The sequence below is a fragment of the Tenrec ecaudatus genome, chromosome 1 (genome assembly GCF_050624435.1).
Source record: "Tenrec ecaudatus isolate mTenEca1 chromosome 1, mTenEca1.hap1, whole genome shotgun sequence".
NCBI lineage: Eukaryota > Metazoa > Chordata > Mammalia > Afrosoricida > Tenrecidae > Tenrec > Tenrec ecaudatus.
In genome coordinates, this window is record NC_134530.1 from 213,424,048 (window position 1) to 213,440,544 (window position 16,497).

Below are 16,497 nucleotides of genomic sequence, written 5' to 3' on the forward strand. Positions count from 1 at the left end.
ATTAGTCTGTTCTTGGAATTTTCTTTTTGGGAATATTTTGATTTTTAAGTCTGAGTCAAATTTATCTATTAAAGTTAGACATCCCCATATTATCTAGTCTACCTTGATTGAGTTTAGTTGGTTGGGTCTGCCAAGAAATTTAACAATTCTCCTAAGTGTTTTAGTTTATTGGTTATTTATTTGTATATTTTATTGGCATTGCTCATAATTGCTGACATCCCCTTAATATGCTTTTAATATCTTTAATGCAGTCAAATAATTGATCTCATTGTTGAAACTCATAATTAATTTTGTCTTTTATCCTAGTGTGTTTAAAAAATCCTGTGGATCAATTAGATTTTATCAATTGAATTCACAATCTTATAAAAACTTAATATATTATGACCAAATGGCTAATCAACGGAAATAAAAACACTCTATCTCTAGAAAGACGCCATCGTGATTTACCAATAATCCGAAACTTGTCTGGGAGATGTGCTGTTACCTTCACCTAATACTCTCTTTATTCATTGTCCCAATTATCTTCTCTTGGTCAGTTTTTGCTCTGATGTTTTTGCTTTCGGTTCATTTGAGTTTAATTTATTGTAGTTTTTCTAATGATTCTGAAGTCATTGATGTGGAAAACCTTTTCTTTTCTGGTACAGGTGTTTAGTGTGACAAAGTCCTTCCCGAATATCACTAACTATGGACGTTTACTCATTACTATAAACTCTGGCACCAATATATGAACTACCAGCAGGGTCACCCCGTGTGGACAGGTTTTAGCAGTTCTTCCCGACTAAGACGGACGAGGAAGAATGGCCTGGACACGCATTATTGAAAGTTAGCTGCAACCCATATGGTCATAGCAAAACATTGTCTGAATCACTTGCTTTGGATGCAAGTTCAAGAGGGATCAGCCATTCAGTACCGGAAGACATCACGGTGATAAGAGGTCCAGTGAGGTGAGGGCGAGTTTTGGGAGAAGACTGGTATGAAGCTACAAGCAAGGCCTTGCCTTTCTGCTGATGATGAAAATGATGAAGGACTGGCAACATTTCTTTCTACCAGAGTTGACGCTATGGCAACTATCAATCTGTGATCCAATGCCCATAATTCTTCCTAAGAATGGATTGGAAATTGAGTTGTCTATGAATCTGGAAGCCTACAACATGTTAGAGCTATACCTACCATGGTGCCTTTTTCATGCTTGTTTTCAATCTGCCTTTTCTCAAAATTATTTAGTAAAGCTTTTTGTTGTGATAGCTTATGAAACAGCATCTTTCCTCATTCAAATATCTTGGATCATTGTAATTATTTCAGAGTTTCATGTATAAATGACATTTTATTCTATTGTCTTATTATTGGACTCTGAATAAAAAATGTTTATTGGACATATGCTTATCACTTGGTTGTCCTTTGTTTCCTTTAGAAACATGTTCAAGATCAGACATAAACATTGAGAATGGATTTCTTTCTGAATCTGAGTTTACATATCCTGTCAATAAACGCGCACAATATTCGTGTAAACCAGGATATGTGACAGCAGATGGTAAAGCATCGGGATTCATTACGTGCTTGGAAAGTGGATGGTCAATTCAACCGACATGCATTAGTAAGGAATTTACTAAGTTTATTTTTTATGATAGATTCCAAGTAGTTTCCTCACCTCAAATGTAGTGAGACTTCAAGGAGCATGGCATTCACTGATGCCTACTTGTTGTTCATGGAGACCCTAGTGTACGATGAAATTAGACAGAAGTTAAGGATGGATTGGAGATAAGCCAGTGTAAGGTTCTGCGGTGCTTTATATAATACACTGAAGAATTTGCTTCTTATTCAAGCTGATTTAGGTATTAAGCAATGGAGTGGCTGGAGGAAATATTATTAAATATACATTTAGAAAATGGTTTGGAAGTACTAGAGGCTGAAGGAGTTAGGTATGATCGCAGTAATGACAGGAAGATTTGTTTGAAGGGAGGTAGTGTCAAATATGATGGTAGGACAATAAAACTGGATGGATGAGGACGTCATGAAAGAAAAATGTCAACTACTTCTCAGAAATGTAATGACAAGGAACTGAATCAATTTTATTGATAAAGCGTTCAGTCCACTGGTAACTAAAAATGTGCAGCTTTTGTTGTTCGCTTAGTGAAAATACTTATCACAGTGAATATTTATTTAATTTACTTTATGTGTATATTTGAAGAATGTTACCTGTCACCATTTATTTAAAAATGATCAACTTATCCACTCACCAAATAAAATAGCAAAATATATTAGTGCCATCAAAACTGAATGATAAGAATAATTGATAAATTGGGCAGAAAACATTCAAGTCAAAATGGAATTTTTATTTGGTTCCCTTGGCTGGATAATGCAATAAAAAAGTTGTGTTCTTATATCATTTTATCTTGGTCTTATCCTTAAATTTATAATTAACATTATGTCATTTGCTCTCTTCTAATTAGAAATTTCCTGCAAAATACAAGAAATCACAAATGGGTATTCTCTATCGCCAGACAAAATGTATAAAGAGAATGAGAGATTTCAATATAAATGCAACAAGGGCTTTGAGTACAGTGAAAGAGGGGATGCTGTGTGCACCAAATTCGGGTGGAGTCCAACTCCGGGATGCAGAGGTAATGGTATAGACTCGCTCTACCCCTTGTGTTAAATAATTTTATCAAATATTTCTAATTCTTGTATCTTTTTATAATGAACAATTAATTTTCTCTCACATGTAATATTAAGTTTATAGGAGTCAGTATTGTTAGAATAAAGATGTCCTCTAAGAAAAATAGAGAACAGATTTTTTTCTTGGAGAGATCTACTTTGAAATAAATTGATACGAGTCTCTCATTTTGAAAATAGAAATAAACAAGGCCAGAAACTTTTAATACTTCATTAGGTAGCTAGTTCATTGTCATGAAGCATATTTCCAGGCAGACCTAGAGAAGCCTTCCTACTTCCCAGGCATAATCTATTCCTAAACAATTGCTGTCTTCTTTGAATATCCCTTTCTGCTAAAAGAGCAAATTATATTAATACCAGATGGAAAAATCAAATAATTGGAAGAATCAGAGGAGGGTGGATGTCTACCTGGGAGATGAAGATGTAAAAGGACATTTTAATTAACTAAAAGGATAATATGAATCAGCAATGATGTAGGTGCTTACAAAAGTAATCTAACTCAGGTGGACTTCTTAAGGGTAGTAGGTTCAGCCAAAAGGTTAATCTCAACTGTTCTATGTGCTTTAAAAATGTATATATGGAATATTGTGTTGTAAGAAGCATGATGTGTTTTTAAAAGGATGCTTTAAATTATCGTAGTCAAACAAAAGCATATGAATATAGATAGTTGAAGTTAAAAAAAAATCACACTGTAAGAAGACGAGAAAGAAGAAAAAGCTATCACATGAAAATACTAGTCGAGATATTTGGAAGCATCTATGAAAAGAATGAGTATGCCTTTTTTGAAGGTAGCCATCGTTAGTGAAACAAACATCAGTGTTATCCAACCTGGAATCAGAAGAGAAACAGAAGGACATGGTGGCAGCTTATTCTATGTGGGCCCTATAGTCTACTCCACTCCAAATCCACTGCCATTGAGTCAGTTCCCACTCACACGATCCCATAGCAGAGAACAGCCTTTGTGTGTGTCTGAGGCTGTAACTCCTTTTAAAATTATTACTATTTATTAATAAATAGTTTTATTGGGAGCTCTTATAACAATCAATGCATCAATTTTATTAAACACATTTGTACATATGTTGCCATCATCATTTTAAAAACATTTTCTTTCTGTTTGAGCCCTTGGAATCTGCTCCTTTCAATTCCCTCTCTCGCCCACCCTCCCATCCTCACGGGACACTGATAAATGACAAGTTATGATTATATTCATATTTTACACCATCTGTGGTCTCCCTTTGCCTACATTTCTGTAGTTCCTCCCCCAGGGATGGGGCATTAATATGTCAATCACTGTAGTCAGTTCCTCATTTCTCCTTGTCCCCACTTCCCCCTACCCTCATGGTATTGCTACTCCCATTACTGCCCCTGAGATGTTTCTCTCTCCTGGATTCTGTGTGTCGAGAGGTCTTATCTGTACCCGTGTACATGCTCCAGTGTAGCCAGATCTGAAAGGGTGAACTGGGGTCATGATAGTGGGGTGGAAGCATTAAAGAACTAGAGGAATGTTGTGTGTTCTGTTGGTGTTATGCTGCACCCAGGCTATCTCATTCTTGGGTGAAGCACAGCAGCCTGTGGGATCATGAAGTGTCAACAGGATCAGGTATCAGGCAACAGAAGACCCCAAACAAACAAATAGATCAATGCAAATGATGGGAGTCCGAGTGGAGACCGAAAACCCATCAGTAGACCATTGAACACTCCCTCACAGAAGGGTCACAAGGAAAGAATAAGGGGGTAACTCTATGGTAGTAGAAAGCCTCATATTTCTCACAGAGTGGTTGATGGTTTCCAGTAGCTTACCTTGTGGTTAGCAGCCCGAAGCATAAACCAGTATTCCATCATTCCTTTGCTGTGGGTGTAAATAATCTTGCCCACAGACAGAGTACATTGAAAAGTGCATTACTGAAGCTGTCCAAACCAAATGCGCTGCCATCGAGTCAATGTTGGTTAATAGTGACCCCCTGTGGGCTTCTTGAGACTTGCTTATGGGAGTAGAAAGCCCAGTCTCTCTCCCACTGATATATTTAGGTTCAAATTTAGCAGGTTATCATTTGTTTTTCTTTTTAACTATTTTTAATTTGTTCTAGTTTCTATTACCTTCTGCTTTCTTTTAGTTTAAGCTTTACTGTATCGTAGCTTTTGTTGTTGTTGTTTTGTATGATTTTCCTTATATGAAATCCAGGATAGAGACAGTAAATAGATTACTAGTTCTTTAAGATTATGGGGAGCCCTGGTGCATATGTTTATGCAAGGTCAGCAGGTTGAAAACCCCAGATTCTCTGGGGGAGAAAGACAGGGGCTTCTTTTCTACTGCAGCGACAGTCCATTCTGCCATGTCAGATCCCTATGAGTGGCATCAACTTGATGATAGTGAGGTTTTTGGTTGTTTGGATTTGTTTTTGTTTTCTTGAGTTGAGGGTTATGGCAGGGAGGCTCAAGAGGAATCGGGAAGCTAATAATAATAATGACACAAGAATAAATAAAATGTTTGAAATGGATTCTGGTGATGATTGTACAACTCTATTTAATATATTTAAGCCATTGGCTTTTATGGTGCATTAATTATATGTCAATAAAATTTTAAATAAAAGGAATGCCATTATGGTAGTAAGATGGAGAGTAAAAGGAAATGTAGGAGGGGATGACAGTTTCACTGAGTAGGTTTCAACTCATGACAACTATGTATATAACAGAAGGGAGCATGCCCGCCGGGGCCCATCCTGACCTCGTTGCCAGGTTTGAGCCAATTGCTACAGTCACTGGTTCAGTTCATCTTATTTATGTTTTTCTCTTCTCTACTCGCACTCTAACTTAAAAACCATGGAATTATTGTCTGGTACCTGGGCAAATTTGATGATGCGGCCAAAGTCAGTGGGAGGAAGTTTCACTATCCTCACTTTCTAAGGGCACGTGACTCTACTTCAGTCAGGATGGATGTGTTTATTCTTGGTGTGTTCAACATTCTTCACCATGGCATTTGAACACACACATTTCCCTTTAATCTTCCATTTTATTGTCAATACTACCATGCGTTCGAGACTAGAGAATGACGAGTGCAACGAATGTATAAGGGTGCTTTGCTCAATTGATGTAGGTACGGATTGTGATAAGAGCTGTATGAGTCCAAATAAAAAGATTTATTAATTAAAAATATATACTATGGCTTGAGCCAGGCACACCCGCCTGAAAGTGCCATCTTGATTAAAAAAAAAAAAACCAAAAACTTTCAAGGGGCTTTTTGCAATAGGTGTGCCAAATGTAATGTCATTTGTTTGCTTGATTACTGCTCTTATAGTAATTGCTTTTTGACTGAACAAGATTGAAATTATTGACAATTGTAATTTCTTCACTATTTATTGAGATGCTAGCTTATTTGTCCAGTTTTAAGACTTTTCATTTTCTTCTTCAGCACAATTTACACTGAAGAGTTTAGATTTTTTACCTTCATCCTATCAAAAGGTGAAATGGACTGAGCCTTGGAAAACAAGTAGAATAGAGAAAGAAGAGCTGGAAGAATTATAAAATTAAATTAAATTAATACTTAAGAATGAGGAGGAGCAAGAGAACATAATAATATGAGTATTTGAGAAATTTCAGAAATAAGTGATCAATAGGATCAAATATTACAGAGAATCTATCTGACCAGTTATACAAAACAATGAAAATGTCCAAATTTTATACCAACAAATATAGTGTTTAGAACACAACAAATACTTAAATTTAAAAAAATTAAAAATTTTTCAGAAGGGCACCCCTATGACAGACGTGTTAAGAATCAGATAGAATTGGGTTGAAGAATAGGAAGAGAGAGAGTGGAGATTGCAAAAATGAAATTTTGTTGAAAGGATGGATAAGCATAAGACATAAGAAGGTTGAGAGAACTAGTTTAAAATTTGATAATCTTGCATGTCCCTGATAGGGGGAGTAGCTGACAAGCGAAGAGCAGGAAGGAATAAACAGCAGCTTAACATCCCTGGGGAAAATAAAAGCCTGGAGTTGAGAAACTATCCTTAATTTGAAAACAAATCAAACACACAAAAAAGCTTAATGTCTAAGGCTTACGAATGAAATAGATACAATTAAAAATCAAAAGGCTTTTTGTAAATATGTAAGACAAATCCCAATTAATAGTCTCTACTGATTTCTGCGAACAAAAGGCCTAATTCACTGGCCAACATACATTTTGGTTCTTCGAATATGACACTTGTGTCTGGGTATATCTACCTGCTGTAAAAAGGGTGCTCATTTTCCTTTGCTAGCTCTAGTTTTTGAGATACAACACATACACGATTTCCACTCTTTACTCTGCTCACCCATAAAACAAATTAACCAGGATCTTTCAATGTAGTGTTGGCCAGCCTGAGATAGAAGAACACAATGGCTTTATTTAAATTAGTTTACATTGTACAAAATATTTTGGTCAAGTTATACTTCACATGACAACCTTTGATCCAAACCTATACTGCACAGTGCAAACTACATGACCTAGGGAGTTTTTCTCAAGTATCACTGCTAACCATAAGGCCACCTATTTGAGACCATTGACCGCTCTGAAAGATAGAGATGAGACTTTTTGTCCCATAATGATGTTCAGCCTTAGAAACCCACAGGAAAAGTTCCACTCCATCCTATTTGTTTTCTATGAGATTTAATTTACTGATTGGCAGTGAGTTTATTTCAATAAATTAAAATGTGCTGAAACACATAAGGGTTTGTCAGAGTTTAAACTGCTTTACTCAAATTAAAATATTTCAATCTTATAATAAAACACAACTTCTTTTACTGTGCACTGAAGCTCTTAAAAGCTAGAATTCTTCTTATAAAGAAGCTTGGAGTCCATCTCACCCCTGAGATATTCAACAGAAATTATCCATTAAATTCTCTATATTAAAATATATTATGAAATGTTTACTGTACAATTTGAAGAAGTAAACTTAGATTTTCAAAATACTGATGAAAATTATTACGACGTCTTACATTTTCAAAATTCTCAATAGCCCTAACAGCTTTCAAATATGTGTTTTTGAATTTTTTAAAAAATATTTCCCACTCTTCTTAAACTGTTTTCTGGTTTTGCAATAGCCAACTAGCAACCTCGGTCCAGAACACACAGCCTCCCATAGCACACAGAAGAACCTGTTGCTAAACACAGTGAACTTATAGCACAGAGAATAATTTCCTCTTTCGGTTTCCAAACATTTAAGTGTTTTTAGGGCTTCATAATGACTGATGGGTTTGAACCACTGACCTTATGATTGGCAGCTCAACATCTAACGAACTAGCTACCATGGGTCTACATATAGAGCTTGCCTTAGAAGTGCCTTAATACCTAATTCATTTACAAATATTTCTTATCTTTTTATCCTATCCTGTAATTTGTATGTTTGAATTCTTCTCATATTTAAAACTAAGATAATAAATTAATACATTAGAAAAACAATAGAAATAAAATGGAACCCCACATCTAAGAAACTAGAGTTAATGCAATCTATCCAATGAAATTTTCTGAATATGCTCCCCAAATAACTCCAGGAAGAGACCTGAAAATAAAGACACAAAGGAAAATGATGTTCTTGGGCTTTCTTAACGCTAATGGTGAGAGATGAGTGAAGTGGCTTTAAGAAATAGGTGACTCTGGGACAATACATTTGGGACCAACAAAAAAGTAAATTAGGGGCATTTGCATGAGTTCATGGAAATACTGAGTTTCTATGCAGGTTTTTAGTCAAAATTACAACATGGCATCAATCTAAACAATCATGACACTTTTGTACTGCAATACTTAAAAGGAGAGATGATTAATTTGAAAAACTTTGAAATTTTTTTCATTGTTGAAATTTGGCACTTGATGTAGAGGAATAAATAGTGGCTTTTTCAATTGAGATAGACTAGGTTAGAGGATAGTTAAATATAATTAATGTTTAGAAAAACAGAGTCTGCTTATACTCAGCACAATTTAATTAGAATATAGCTATAGAAAATTACACTAACAAAAACATATCTTTAAAACTCAGTAGTCTAATAAATCAGAGTATTTTCTGTTCATGTTTAATGTCCAATATAGTTTAGAAGGCAACTCTATTCCTGATGATAATTTAATGCATACTTGCTAGAATATCTCTCGGTGTGCATGCCTAATCCTTGGAGCCACGGGGAAGGGTCCATACAAAGTCACACCACGGTTCCTAAGGCTTCCTCCTTAGGGACATCTGTGACTTCCCATGTCTGCATCAAAAGGTCAAGGTTGCAGAATACAACCATATATCTGGAGGGACTGAACCCAGACTTCTTGTAAATACTTACTGTGACTAGTAAAACTTCACTAAAGAGAGTGACGGGAATGAGGGGAGTATTTAAAGGGATATAGAGATCATTGGCAGAGACGGAATGGTATGGAGAGTTTGAAGACTTTGTAGAACTAGAATGGTCGTATCCCAAGGGAACAGTTACAGCACATAATAAATATTGTGGCGGGATGTAGGAGAGATGTAGCAGGAAGAACACTAGGCTGTGCTCATTTTAGATGATGTGTTTATTGGACTTAGGATAAATAACTTTGATTTTAAAATGTTTTTCATGTACGGCACCCTGTTGTTGTTTTTTTCAGAAGTCATATGTAATCCTCCTGCTATTGCAAATGGTTTCTTCGAACCTCAGAGGATCACACACAGAAGTGAGGATGAAATCAAATACAGCTGTAAAACTGGCTTTTATCCGACGACCAGAGGAAATACTGCACTGTGCACTAGCCGCGGCTGGGAACCTGTGCCCAGATGCAGTTGTAAGTTGCAATGATGTCCGGATCGATTTTAAAATAGTGAAATGAATTGCCACTGCACAGAAAAGCCATAACCACAATAAAAGCAAACATTTTGCTGATTGTGTTTGTAAATTAGGACCCCTTTACAATTCTATGCTTATCACAGTAAGCGTTCCAAGTTTTTGGAAGCCTGGATATGTTTTCAATGCTGACAACCATTTAATCACTCAAAATAGTGTATGTGTATGTGTGAATAGGAATATGTGTTTCACTTCCCCAATATCATAATTGAAGCTTGAGGGATAAAAGTAACACCTAATATTTTGCTACTGATCAAATACTGTGCAACAAATTCCCCTCAAAATGGATTGGTTTAAAACAACAAACCTTCATTACCTCCTGATTTTTTCAGTCAGGATTGAAGAGGGCTAGTTGTTTTTCTGATCCAGACTCTCTCCAGTAAGCTGACCAGATGGTTGCAATGTGTCCGCAATCACCTGACGGCTTGACTGGGCTGGAGCATCTGCTTCCAATGAGGCTCACTCACCTGGCTTTGAGGAGGAGCCGTCAGTTTCTGGACACGTGGACCCCTCCATACACTGCTTGGATTGCAGCCAACTTTCCTCCCAGCTGCTTTGGAAGCGTTACTAGTAGGAAACCATGCTTGGGAAAGTGGTGACGGAGCCAAAAGGGGAAGCCTTTTGACAAGAGGGGTTGACCAGTGGCTGCAACAGTGAGTTTACACATAAGAACGATTAGGAGGATGGGCCAGTTCCAGTCAGGGATTTGTTTTGTTCTCTGGTACATACCGTCCCTACTGAGTTGGAACAGGCTCCACAGCACCTGACAAGAACAATAATAATGACAAGAACAACAATCAACAAAAACAACAGTGACCAGAGACATACAGATATTATAAAAGAGACAGAAACAGACTCAAATATGCTCTCCCCAAAACAAACTCACTGCCATCAAGTTGATTCCAACTAATAGTGATTCCAACTTCAGCTGTATCTGGACCTTAGATGTGAGAAACTAAGTCCAGCACACATTCAGTAAGAGGGAAATTAGGCTCCATGATTTGAAAGAGGTGTTGAAAAAGTTTTACAATCTTAAGTAATTATTGCATAAAGCAGATTGTGACTCAATATACTGGTGCTTTCTCTGGCCTTTGTAAGTTTTGTTTTTAATTTCTGGATTTTCACACTTAATTTTTTTCTTTGTTTCTATCTTGCAGTACACTATATACCATCATTGCACTGGATATTCTAGGAAACAAAATACATAAATAGTGATAAAATGGGGCCCATTACTTCAATATTAAAACAGACACAATCCTAAGATACATGAACAAATGTCTAAGTACCTAGCAAAGAAAGTTATTATCACTCTGAAACTTATTTCAAAATGAATAGGATTTATATGGAAAATATTAAATAATTTTATGCTTGATTTTTAGTATTGAGAGTGAAGCCCAACCTTCTATGGGTGAACTCAGACCAAATTGCATTGGGCCTCCTGTAAAGGACCTTCTAGAATTCTTGGGAACATAATAGAGAAACTGACTTGTCCATCAGGTTATTTCTTTAAATGTTACGTGAAGATCAGGTGCAGGACTCTGTTACTATAATTATCCCATTAATAATTTGTGCCATTAGATAGTCTAGAAATTTAGGAGAAATTCACAAAAAAATCACTCATGAAAGTGAATGTGAATTAGGAGAGACTCTCCATTCAGAAAGTTTCTAAATGCTAGAATGACTCCAATAATGTGAAAATGCTGCATTGATAATTATATGATGTGGGATTAGATGAACAGAATCAACTGCACTTAGACTTCTTAGCAATCGTTATAAAATTATAATCTTTTTAATCTTTCTTAAAGATCAGTTTGAGTTAGCACCGTGTTGTAACCTACACTGCAATAAGAGCCTTTAATGAGCTCAGAGACTTGGTTACAGGGAAGAGAGGTGTAGAAATCTGTTCTTAGTTCTGTGGATCTCAATGATGGTCAGACTGTATGTGGAATTTTACATTCACTTCAGGGACAGATCCTGTAAAAGACACAAAACTCAGATCCAAACATACCCTCCCCAAAACAAACTCCCTGCCATCAAGTTGATTCCAACAATAGAGACCCTGCAGGACAGAGTAAACCTGCCCCTGGGGTTCCTGAGCTAATAAATCCTCATGGAGATAGAAAGTCTCATCTTTCTTCCAGAGAGCAGCCAGTGGTTTTGAACTGCTGAACTTGTGGCTTGAAGTCAAAGAAGAACCCACCGGTAAATCAGGGTGCTCTACTGGATACCATAGGGACCCTGAAATCAAGTATTCAGAATTCCAAATAAATAATGAGAAATAATTATCTAGGGGCTCACACGTGTGATATAATGAAATTTCTTTTGATCATGTATTCATTTTGTAACTTTAGGAAAGGCATTTCTTCTGGCTATTTTATTTATTCACCCTAGGAAGCATCATAACGAGGTGGACAAGCAACCTTGGATTGAAAATCTGAGGACAAGGGTTTAAATCTCAGTTGTACAAGTTAATGACTATTGTCACTCAGTAAATCTGCATCCCAAATTCTGTTTATTGTTGAAAAGCAAGGATGTCACTTTTGAGAAGAAAGGTTTGTAGGACTAAAACCATAATACTTTCAGTGGTTTCATGTGCATGTGAAAATTTGACATGGAACAGTGGTTCTCAACCTGTGGGTCGTGACCACTTTGGGGGTTCGAATGACCCTTTCATAAGGGTTGCCCCATTCATAAAAGCAGCAAAATCACAGTTATGAAGTAGCAATGAAGATAACTTTATGGTTGGAGGTCAGCAAAGCATGAGGAACTATATTAAAGGGTCGCGGAATTAGGAAGGTTGAGAACGAATGACATCAAATATGGAAGCTCAGAGAACAAGCAATGAATGTGAACTTGGTGCTGATGAAAAATATCGCAGATATTTTGGACTGTCAAAAGCGCAAACAAAGCTGACTTAGAAGAAGTAGACTCAGAAAGCTCCTTGGAGGCAAGGTTGGTGAGCCTTCATCTGTCATACTTTAAATCTTTTAAGAGGAGGCACTGGTCCCTGGAGAAGGAGACGTTCCTTGGTAAAGCAGCAAGTCATCGAAACAGAAGAAGACCTGCACCAAGATGGACGGGCACAGGGCTGCACAGAGGGGCTCAAACGAGTTCAGATGGTGCAGGGAAAGCAGTGCTTGGCTCTGTGTGGATTTGGTCCCGGAAATCAGAATAGACACAACTGCATCTAATGATAATAATGTACCTTTAGTTTTAAATTCCAATAATTCATTGTTGATTCCCAGTGTGCTTTATCTTTATTTTATATTTTTGTTTATCTAAGAGTTGATTAAAATTAATGGGACAGAATTAGTTCCATGCCCCAACCTAAAGAAAAATAATACATATGACCATTTACACAGAAGTGACAGGCATTATTGTTTAAAATAATTTTTTTAAGTGATAGCATCTCTCCTGACATAATTGGTGTTGTAACTTGTTAAGTGAATGATGTCAACTAACAACATTGCTTTCTGTAAATAGAAGAATCATATTAAATGAAAGAAATTTAATTTAGTCTGGTGATAGAATTATATCTTTACTTTATCCCATAAATATGGCACAAGATCTGAAAAATAGGCTTACCCTGTTGATAAAGAAAGTAGCATTTATTGACATAAGCCAAAATTACTCTTAATATATTAACTTAATAAAAGTAAATATTTTATAGAGCATTAAAGAAACACCTTATCCTCAATTAAAATGAGAAATAATCAAAATTTTAGCTTAATCTTAAATCGTGTGTTTTTATATTTCAATTATTCCTACTCTAAAATTTCTCATTACCCTGTACTATGTGAGTAGATATGGAGGGAAACAGCAAACAGTACTCTGGTTTCTGCTGGGGATAAAAAGAAAGAAGAGCAGAAAATAGCTGGATGGTAAATATAGAGCCTTAGTCCTTTAACAGAATGGTTCACTATTAGAAAGATGTGTCCTCAATGAAACCAGCTCACTCGATCTCACGGTTTAATTTCAGAGAATAAAACATAATTGTGTACAACATCAGATCAATTAAATGTAGCTTCATCCTCATCAGCAAAGATGTTCTCCAGTATCTAGTTAAATAACTTCTATGTTCTGTGAAAATTTAAATACTAAGATAAAATATTATCTGTACTCTCTTTATTTTTTATTCCAAGGGCAGCCTTGTCATTTTCCAGAAATACAACATGGTTGGCTGTATCAGGCAGAGAGATATCGACCGTACTTTCCAGTAGCAACAGGGAAATATTACTACTACTACTGTAATTCGGGGTTTGTGACACCTTCGCAGTATTCTGGGGATTACATTACCTGCACGAGAGAAGGATGGACACCAAAGGTCCCATGCCTCAGTGAGTGAACTTCCTTAAATTTGTACCTGGTGACTCCTTCAAGAGCAGTGAAAAGCCCTGAGAAGCAACTGCCATTGAATCTTACGCCAAAATATAGAGCCTTCAGAAGAGTGGTCACAGCAAAACCCAAATAGTTGTGTTCTTCTGTGAGTGGGTGTCCATGACACTCTGCTGAGAAACACAGGAGAACATTGATAAAAATATTCCTAAGTTATAAATGTAAATATTTAAATTATAAAAACAGTGTAAGTAGCTTTGAATATTTATTTTTCTTCTAAAGAATATGTTGAAGTCACCTGACTTTTCGTCCTCTAATTCATTAGTTTTAGAATCTTACATGTGCTCATTTAAACACTGCAGAAATAAATTTCAATACACTTTCTGCCCTGATTTTCACTTTTAACTTATTACTACTATTATGATTGTGGTCCTTAGGAAGATGTCAATTGTATGAAGTGGAAAATGGATATGTTAATTATGCACCGCGTTATTATCTACAAGGTCAGTCTGTAAATATTCAGTGTAATCGTGGCTACAGTCTCCCGAATGGACACACCGCCATCACATGTACGGAGCAGGACTGGTCCCCTTCTCCCAGATGCGTTCGTGTCAGTAAGTAATATCTCAGATGGTTTGTAATTTCATAACACTGGTCTACATTCACCGTGGAGAATGCATGTGTCTTATTAGTCAATGGGCATGATGTATTGTTTTACCTATGTTGTGTATGCATATAAAATTTTATATTTATAAAAGCTTTTTAATAAATATTTAGCAAAATAAATTAGCCTGTTTACAGATCAAAGGAAAAACACAGAATTTTATTTTTCTTAAGTGGATATTCCAGCTTAAATTTTGGAGCTTCTTGAATGCATACCTTATTGTCTTTGGTGATACTTGAGAAGTTTTCAAAAAGCAACGGTTCAACATTACCCTCTGCGGGGTTTTGTTTTTGTTTTTTTGTGGCCTCTTCTATTCTGAATTTCAGCATAGGAAAATAGTTTCTCTTGATCCGGTCCCACATAATTGTTAGGCTTTCTTAATTAAAAAAGATTTCCTCATATACATTAGTATTTAGGATTTATTTTTATTCACTCAATTAACATATAATTAATTGGATTGTATAATTGATTGAATACTACTCTTTGATCCGTGAAAAATTGTAATATTAATCTCATGGATTTATATTTGCTGTTTGTGTATGGTCTCCAATTGTCTATTTATTTTTGTCATTTTCCACTTGTATTGTTTTCTTGAATTCATGCATGGTGTTGTCTGTTTTTTTCCTTAATTTGTTTGTTGTTTTCTTGAAATATACATAATTTTTAAAAATTACTTTGCTGGCATTATTCTTCATCAATGTGATTTTATGATTTATTTATTTATTTTGGTGGTTTGCTCTCTGTCCTTGTCCTATTTCTTTCCTTGATTTGAAGACGTCTGTTGTTTCTAAGATGATTTGAATTTGTACTTACTTGTTGATTACATGTTGATGGGTACAACTAGAACTTTGCTCTGCGACAACTGAGGGAGTGCATGCTGCTTTGGATGCTAGTTTGACAGCACTCCTGGGGGGAAGTAACTGGTTGGTAGTGTGAGCATCGGTCTTCATTTTCTGGTCATGGAGGGCAGCTATGATGGGATGTGCAGATGTCTACTAGCTCTAATTAGTTCCTCTGTTGGGAAAAAAAAGGAAGCAGATAAGGAATAGATGTTTGCTCTCCATGTTCACCACAGCAAGCAAGCACCTGGAAACAACCTAAATTCCCATCCGTATACTATTGGATGGAGAACCCTGGTGCATACACATAAAGGAATACAATGCTCCCTCCCCCCAAAAAACTGGAAGATAGCTATTATGCCGAATGAAGTTAGTCAAGTACAAATGGACAAACACTGTATAGAGTCCACTCCTCCAAGAAAAAGCAGCAATCTGGCCACAAGCTTAGGTTGACGGACATCCAGTTTATTGGCTGGGGTGGGAGGGCACTCAGCCTGGTGGAGAGCCTAATCAGTGTCAATGAACCATACCACATCTGCTCTAGGTAGGCATTTTGAAAGTCACTAGACCAGAGGACACCTCATGTCAGCCAGGATCAGATGGTAAAGGGGAAGGGGGGACAGGAAGGGAGATGCCTCTCGAGAGCCTGTCCTCCTGTCCAGGTGACAACTCTGTTGGATGGAGGAAGAATACTGACACGAAGAACAACGCTGGGGAGAGGAAAGGGAAGAAAGCAAGTCTGGAGGGAAAGATGCATATCTGCTGGTTGCAAAACAAGGACAGAATTCCAGTTGGGAAAAATGACTGAAATGCTTGGGGACACTTGAAGTGGGGAGTGCCTTTGGTTGGATGCACCAGATGGACAACTTTGAACAGGCTTCTGAGTGAATCCTGGGGACAAGTCACGGTGTCAAGGGCCCCTGGGACACTTAATCACGAATCTTTGATACTAATTCCAGAGACTGCCCCAGTGAGATCTGATGTGGAAACTTCACTGGCTGTTTTGCAAAACAAATGACTTGCTCATAGCAAATAACTATTTTCAACAATACACAAAGCTACAGTATATATGGACTTCCCCATACGGAATATATAGAAATCAAACTGACAATATTTATGGGAAGAAATAATGGAGAAGTTCAATAT

The 16,497-nt window shown here is 36.6% G+C and overlaps 1 protein-coding gene across 1 annotated transcript in view; it reads left to right on the forward strand.

Moving 5' to 3' along the window:
- The first annotated feature begins 1,842 nt into the window (after positions 1-1,842).
- Positions 1,843-16,497, forward strand: part of LOC142439439 (complement factor H-like) — a 50,128-nt gene continuing 35,473 nt past the window's right edge. The window contains exons 1-5 of the mRNA XM_075541799.1: positions 1,843-1,978; positions 2,451-2,621; positions 9,281-9,454; positions 13,656-13,850; positions 14,286-14,462. Coding sequence (XP_075397914.1) covers positions 1,843-1,978; positions 2,451-2,621; positions 9,281-9,454; positions 13,656-13,850; positions 14,286-14,462 — 853 coding nt within the window. The remainder of the gene's footprint in view (positions 1,979-2,450; positions 2,622-9,280; positions 9,455-13,655; positions 13,851-14,285; positions 14,463-16,497) is intronic.